An 8444-nucleotide genomic window follows, 5' to 3' on the forward strand; every position below is an offset into this window, starting at 1 on the left:
AGAGACGTGAGACAGGGAAAGTTACATATTTTAGGGTGTCTAGAATTCACCAGGAAAGCCATGTGGCCTGAAGCTTTTATTGTGGAAGGTGTTTAATTACAGCTTCTATTCCTTTTGTAGTTATAGGACTATTCATATTTCCTATTTCTTTTTGTTTGAGTTTAGTAAATTACATTTATCTAGGAATTGTTCCATTTAACCTAAAATTTAATTTTTTGGCACACTATCCTCTGTTTATCTTTTTTTTTTTCCTGAGGAAGATTCGCCCTGAGCTAACATCTGTTGCCAATCTTCCTCTTTTTGCTTGAAGAAGATTCACCCTGTGCTGTGTGTCTGTGCCAGTCTTCCTCTATTTTGTATGTGGGTTGCCGTCACAGCATGGCCACTGATGAGTGCTGTAGGTCTACACCCAGGAACCAAACCTGGGCCACCAAAGCGGAGCATGGAGAACTTAACCTCTAGGCCACTAGCTGGCCCCTGTTTATCTTTTAAATGTCTACATGGATCTGAAGTGATATCTCCCTTTTCATTTCTGATATTAATTTTTTGTGTCTTCTCTCTTTTATTTTAATCAGTCTTATTTGGTTTTTAAAGAATAACTTTTTATCTTTTCTATTGTGTATTTGGATTTCTTTCTTTACTTTCTTCTATTTCATTATTTTTTACCTTCTTAGGTTTAATTTGCTGATCTTTTCTAACTTCTTGAGTTGGATACTTATATCATTGGTTTTCAGCCATTCTTTTTTTTTTCTAATGTGTTTGAAGCTATCAAGACTGTACCACACATTTTTTTTAATGTAGCACCTTCATAATTATTGAGTTCAAAGTATTTGATAATTTCCATTGTGATGTCTTTGGCCCTCAGGTTACTTAGAAGTATTTCTCTTAATTTTGTTCCATATTGGGATTTTCTAGTAATCTTGTTAACATAAATTCTATGTGATCAGATAGCATACTGTGTATGATTTCAGTCTTTGCAAATTTCTTAAAATTTGCTTTACAACATGGCCGATTTTATAAGTATTTTGTGTGCACTTGGAAAAATATGTAGTCTGTAGGTATTGAGTGCTATTCTAGATATGTCAGGTTTGTTAATTGTGTTGCTAAAATCTGTGTACTTACTGATTGTCAGCTTATTCTGTCAGTTATTGGGAAAGATTTTGTAAAGTCTCCCACTATGACTGTAGATTTGTCTGTCATTTTAATTCTTTTCATTTTTGCTGTATGTATTTTGATTCTGTGTTCTTAGGTAGATACAAAGTTAAAACTGTTATATCTTTCTGGTAAATTGGACCTTTTATCATTAGGAAATGTCTTCTTTATTGTTCTTAATGGTTTTTGTTGTTTTGCCTGATATTAATATTACTGTGGCATCATTATTTTGGTTATTGTTTATATGGTATCCCTTTTTTCATCTGCTCACTGTCATCTTTTATATATCCTTATATTTTGTGTTTGCCTTATAAGTAGCATATTGTTTGATTTTTGTTTGTATTTAGTCCATTTGTACACAATACAATTACATAATGTTTGTCCACCATCTAACTGTGAAAGTATCTTGCCTATTCTGTATTCTTTTTTCCCCATTCTTGCCTTCTTTTAGATTTATCATCTTTTATTTTTCTGTTTTCCCCTCTAATCACTTGGTAATTATAAATTTTTAAATTTTTTGTTTAGTGATTAACTTTGGGACTAAAGCATGCATCCTTGATTCAGTAGTCGAATACAGATTTTCCTTCTTCCCAAACAATACGAGGATCTTAGAGCAACTTATTCCATTTAACCTCAAGTACATGTTATTGAAGTTATGTATTTTAATTCTATATATATGTCAAATCTCATAAGACGTCATTATTGATATTGTATGCAGTTGATATTCATTTGGATTACCTATATTTTTACCTTCTCTTTCTCTTCATTTTTTCCTTCATTTCTGAGCTTCGTCCTAGGATTATTTTTCTTCTACTTAAAGAATACCCTTTAATATTTTCTTTCATTCAGATCTGCTGGGATCATATTCTCTCCATTTTTCTTTTTTACCTAAAGTTGTCTTTATTTAATCTTCATTTTTGAAGAATATTTTTGGTATGTTTAGAATTCCAAGTTGACAGTTATATTCTTTAAGCATTTTGAAGGTATCATTCCATTCTTTTCTGCTTTCATAGAATCTGTTGAGAAGTCAACCGTCTGTCTAATTCAGGAGTCCGCAAACTTTTTCTGTAAAAAGCAAGACAGTGGATATTTAAGCCTTTGTGGAGCTGTAATGTCTCTGTTGCAACTGCTCCATTCTACTATTGTAGCACAAAAGCGTTCATAGACAATATGTTAACCAGAGAGTATGGTTGTGTTCCACTACAGCTTCATTTATGAACACTGAAATTTGAATGTAATATGATTTTAATGTGTTGCAATATATTATTCTTTTAATATATTTTTCAACCATTTAAAAATATAAAAAGCATTCTTATCTTGCTGGCCATACAAAAACATGTTGTGGACCAGATGTGGCTGTAGTTTGCAGCCTCTGATTTAATTGTCACTCTCTGAAGGGAATCTGTAATTTTTTCCTCTGGTGCTTTTAAGATTTTACTTTTCAACAGTTTTACTACTATGTGCCTTAGTATAGTTTCCTTATATTTCTTCTGCTCAGGATTCTTTTGGCTTCTAAAATTTGTGACTTGATCTTTTTCATCTATTTTGAAAAATTTGGGGACATTATTTCTTTGAATTTGTTTTTGTCCCATTCTCTCTCGCTTCTCTTTCTAGCTTTCTAGGGCTCTTTTTACACCTATGATAGACCTTTTCAGTCTATCCTGTATGTCTCTTATGCTTTTTAAAATAATGTTTTTGATTTTTCATCATTCTGTACTTCAATATGGATATTTTCTACTAACCTATTCCATTTTGTTACCACTCTCTGTCTTTTCTCTCTGTCTGTCTCTCTGTGCTTTTAGCCTATCCTTTGAGTTCTTATTTTCTAGTTCTGGAATTACCACTTGATTCTTATTTTATACTTTCCAATAATTTGGTGAAATTGTTAATCTTGCCTTATTCTCTTGAATATACTAATCATGATTATTTTAGAAGTTAATGTCTGAGACCTCAGTTATCTGAATACGTTGCAAATCTGTTTCTCTTATCTTTTTCTTTCCTCTTGATTTTTTTCTCATGTGACTTTTGTCTCCTTGTACGCCTATCATTTTTCATTGTCAGGCATTGATATGAAAACCTATAACAATAATTTGAGGTTCTGGATATGTATTCTTTTTCTGCAGAGGGTTAGTGTTTGATTTTGGTAGTCTGCTAGGATAGGAGCTCTAACAATTCTCAGTCACCTTAATTCAGTTAGACGTTTAAATGAGCTAAGTTTTAGTCCTTGAGTTCTAGGGTTGTCTTCTTTGGTGGCCCTGAATTCGAATCTTTGTCTAGCCCTGTGAATCCATTGAAAGTTCTACTTACCTTGAGTTTTAAAGTCATAAAACCATTTTACTATCCACAAAAGGTTTTTTCAGTTGTTTTTTTAAACATTTGGACATAATTACCTGAAAATAAATTAGAAATTTAGAAGAAGTATAAAAGTGTTTTGAAAAGTAAAATATTAGGGGCCCAGCCCTGTGGCCAAGTGGTTAAAGTTCCACGTACTCTACTTCAGTGGCCCGGGTTCACAGGTTTTGATCCGAGGTATGGACCTACTCCACTCATCAGCCATGCTGTGGAGGCATCCCACATACAGGGTAGAGGAAGATTGACACAGATGTTAGCTCAGGGCTAATCTTCCTCAAGCACCAAAAAAAAAAAAAAAGAGGAGGATTGGCAATGGATGTTAGCTCAGGGTGAATCTTCCTCAAAAAAAAAAAAGAGGGGGCTGGCCCCGTGGCCGAGCGGTTAAGTTCGCACGCTCTGCTGCAGGTAGCCCACTGTTTCGTTGGTTCGAATCCTGGGCGCGGACATGACACTGCTCATCAAACCATGCTGAGGCAGCATTCCACATGCCACAACTAGAAGGACCCACAACAAAAAATATACAACTATGTACCAGGGGGCTTTGGGGAGAAAAAGGAAAAAATAAAATCTTTAAAAAAACAAACAAACAAACAAAAAGAGTAAAATATTAAATTGCATGTGAAAACAAGTTGTAAGACCACCACACCACAGTATAACTTTTTTAAAGGGAATTTTTGACACATGGTCAGGAATGTTCTTAAGACCCATAAAAAGGTTGCAAAACTACCTTTGAAAATAATAAGTATCACTATTTGAAATATAAATAACTACAAATATTAATTTGGACTGGTTTGTTGTTCAGCCTCTTTCTGAAAAATCAGTGTCTTTGTCCATAGAAGTTCTACAAAAGGGTACATAAAAATACTTAAACAAGCTACTAAGACAGGGACATTTGAGAAAATCCTCACACATAAAAAAAGCTAGGGAACAAAGAAAGAACAAAGAGAGAGAAAGTATGATTGGGGACAAATGTCTGGTTTGTGGAGTAAATGGGAAGCACGGAAGTAGTCACAACTTATGAAGAATGCTCTCTAAAAAAGTTGACTCTAAAGGGAGTGAGAACAGGAAGAAATACTTGAGAAACTTAGATTCTAGGAGGGTTACTATGAGTGAACTTTTTTTAATAGAAGGAAAACTACTTGAATTTACTACTTTGGTTCTTTGTTCAACCAGTCTCCCTTAACCCTACCTCCTCCTTCCTAGAAAACAAGGCCAATTTGCAAGCAGTTAAAACCATATATTCATCATCAGCCCAAGTTTCCATTTTTTTATCCTATTTAGTGAGATCTCCCCAACTTAGAAAATAGGTTTTTGATTTTTCTCTTTTTTCCCCCCTAGAGTTGGAAACAAAACCTGCAACCAAGAATGCTGTAACAACAGAGGATGTTTCTGAAGATTTATCACAGAAAACCATAGTAGAGAAACTCACAGAAAATGATCTGTGGGACTCCAAAATGGCAGGATTATGGAAATGGAATAACAGAATACTGAGATTGCAAAATAGTCAGGAGAGTCATCTGAGTCAAAGAATAGTTCCACGCAAGAAAGCTCCCACTGGTCAGAGAGGCTTTATATCTATTCTTTTTTCAGAGCCAACAGTTATCACAGAAGAGCCTAACAGCAAATGCCAAACCCATGAGGAGAATTTCACAGAGAATTTAGATATGATTACAGATACCCATTTGGGGAAGAAAATTTGCAATGATACAGAAGGCAACAAAGCCACAAGGCCTACTTCAGAAGTTACTTTAGAGAAAAAAAACAATAATAAAGAAAAACCCTATAAATGTAGTACATGTGAAAAGGCCTTTCGTTATAGGTCATTACTCATTCAACATCAGAGAACTCACACTAAAGAAAAACCTTATGAATGTAGTGAATGTGGGAAAATGTTCAGCCAGCCTTCATATCTTAGTCAACATAAAAAAATTCACTCTGGAGAAAAACCCTATAAATGTAATGAATGTGGAAAGGCCTTCATTGCTTCTTCATCACTTATGGTACATCAGAGAATTCATACTAAGGAGAAACCTTATCAATGCAATGTCTGTGGAAAATCTTTTAGCCAGTGTGCTCGCCTTAATCAACACCAGAGAATTCAAACTGGAGAGAAGCCTTATAAATGTAGTGAATGTGGGAAAGCTTTTAGTGATAAATCAAAACTTGCAAGACATCAGGAAACTCACAATGGAGAGAAACCCTACAAATGTAATGATTGTGGAAAAGCCTTTCGGAATAAATCATATCTTAGTGTACATCAGAAGACCCATACTGAAGAGAAACCGTATAAATGCAACGAGTGTGGGAAATCTTTCAAGAATACCACAATTTTTAATGTTCATCAGAGAATTCATACTGGAGAGAAACCCTTTAGATGTAATGAATGTGGAAAAGCCTATAGAAGTAATTCAAGCCTTATTGTGCATATAAGAACTCATACTGGGGAAAAACCCTATGAATGTAATGAATGTGGGAAAGCATTCAATCGTATAGCAAATTTCACAGAACATCAGAGAATTCATACAGGAGAAAAACCCTATAAATGTAATGAATGTGGGAAAGCATTCATTAATTATTCATGCCTTACTGTACACCACAGAATGCATACAGGAGAGAAACCTTATAAATGTAATGAATGTGGAAAGGCCTTCATGCGTTCTTCATCTCTAATTATACATCAGCGAATTCATACTGAAGAAAAGCCTTATCTATGTAATGAATGTGGGGAATCTTTCAGAATAAAATCACACTTAACTGTACATCAGAGAATTCATACTGGAGAGAAACCATATAAATGTACTGACTGTGAAAGGGCATTTACCAAAATGGTAAATCTCAAGGAGCATCAGAAAATTCATACTGGAGTGAAACCCTATAAATGCTATGATTGTGGAAAATCCTTCAGGACTAAGTCATACCTTATTGTACATCAAAGGACCCATACTGGAGAAAAACCATATAAATGTAATGAATGTGAGAAAGCTTTCACTAATACATCACAGCTTACTGTGCATCAAAGAAGGCATACTGGAGAAAAACCCTATAAATGTAATGAATGTGGGAAAGTTTTCACAAGTAACTCAGGCTTTAATACCCATCAGAGAACACACACTGGAGAGAAACCATTTAAATGTAATGACTGTGGCAAAGCATTTAGCCAGATGGTACATGTCACAGAACATCAGAAAATCCATAGTGGAGAGAAACCCTATAAATGTGATGTCTGTGGAAAAGCCTTCAGGAGGGGTTCATACCTTACAGTGCATTGGAGAACGCATACTGGAGAAAAACCCTATACTTGTAAGGAGTGTGGAAAAGGTTGTATTACTCTATCGCAACTAACTCTACATCAGAGAATTCATACTGGGGAGAGGCCCTATAAATGTGAGGAATGTGGAAAAGCCTTCAGAACTAACTCAGACTTTACTGTACATCTGAGGATGCATACTGGAGAAAAACCCTATAAATGTAATAAATGTGGAAAAGCCTTTAGGAGTAGTTCAAGCCTTACTGTACATCAAAGAATACATCAGAGAGAAACTCAATTAGTATAGAGAATAAATCATTTATCCAGATGTCAGCTCCGCAAGAAGAATCTTATAAACTATATACTTTATCAATGTGCAAAAACTTTCAGGAGTCATTCACCAGAAAATACTCATTGAAGAGACACTTTATAAACATAAGAATGTGGAAAAGCAGTTAGTCATATTAAATCTTAGAAGTTACAAGAAAAGTGATTTAAGAGAAAATAATGGACAAATGAAAGGCTTCATCCACATTGCATATTTTATTCATTTAACAGATTATCTTCAATGCATTGCATGTATTTTTTTGCCTATTTTTCTGTTGGTTTGTATTTCTTAAAAATCTGGAGGTGCTCTTTATGTATTTGAGATATTAATCCTTTGTCATGTGTGTTGCAAATGTTTTTCTTAATGTAGCATTTGTCTTTATACTTTTTATATAAAGAAGTCACAACATATTTTAATTTTCTATAGTAAAATGTTTACATCTTTTCTTTTTAGATTCTTGATTTACCCTTTAGTTAAAAGGGTCTCCTTAATGCCTAGGTTGTACATAGTCTCCTAAACTTATATCTAAGATGCAGATAATTTTATTTTTTACATTGAAGTCTTTAATCCATCTGGACTGGATAGCTATTCATATAAGAGCAACTCCAAATGGCCATTAACCTATGGAAATATTATGAGCCTAAATAGTACTCAGGGAAAGACAAATTAAAATGACAAATAAGATGTTGCTTCTACTTCATGGAGTTGGAAATAATTGAGATCTTTTGCTAGTGGGGTTTGGGAAGCCATGTACTCTTACAAAAAGGTTATATCGACATATTTCCACCAGCAATCCAGCAATATATATTTAAAGTTTTTAAATAAAAGTTTAAAATAAAAATGCTTTGACCCAGCAGTCTCGCTTTTGGGAATCTGCCCCACTGAAATAACAGCATCAGTACATAAGAATACACATAAATAAGGATGTTTGTTGAAGTATTGTTTATAGAGGCAAAGAAGAAACTCAACTGGAGATAAAGTGAATGTCCATTAATAGGGGAATGGTTGAATAAATTATGATATATCCATACCATGGAACAGCATGAGAGTAATTTTTAAAATGAGTTATAGCCACACTAGTTGACTTCAAGGTATTTCCAGAATTTTTTAATAAGTAATTGCTTTATGACAGAGATGTATATGTACAAGATGTCATTTTTGTTAATGATCATACACATTTGTGTTTATATGTGTATATATGATTAGATGAGCATGGAAACAAGTATAGAAGAATATACACTAGGTTGTTGGTTGCCTTTAAGGGAGGGAGAAAAGGAAAGGTAGGGAGATAAGGGGGGGAAATAGACAAATGTGAGTGCAGCATGTATGGTGTAAAACTGTGTGAACCTCTGAGAGTCATGAATG

The 8444-nt window shown here is 34.2% G+C and overlaps 1 protein-coding gene across 5 annotated transcripts in view; it reads left to right on the plus strand.

Moving 5' to 3' along the window:
* The window catches only part of ZNF624 (zinc finger protein 624), a 36495-nt gene extending 28575 nt beyond the window's left edge, over positions 1–7920 (plus strand). For all 5 annotated transcript variants that reach the window (XM_070563506.1, XM_070563507.1, XM_008541521.2 and 2 more), the window contains one exon: positions 4843–7920. In XM_070563506.1, the coding sequence (XP_070419607.1) occupies positions 4843–7058 (2216 nt within the window). In that variant the 3' untranslated portion in view covers positions 7059–7920. The remainder of the gene's footprint in view (positions 1–4842) is intronic.
* The last annotated feature ends 524 nt before the right edge of the window (positions 7921–8444 follow it).

This window comes from Equus przewalskii, chromosome 10, assembly GCF_037783145.1.
Source record: "Equus przewalskii isolate Varuska chromosome 10, EquPr2, whole genome shotgun sequence".
In the NCBI taxonomy this organism is placed as follows: Eukaryota; Metazoa; Chordata; class Mammalia; order Perissodactyla; family Equidae; genus Equus; species Equus przewalskii.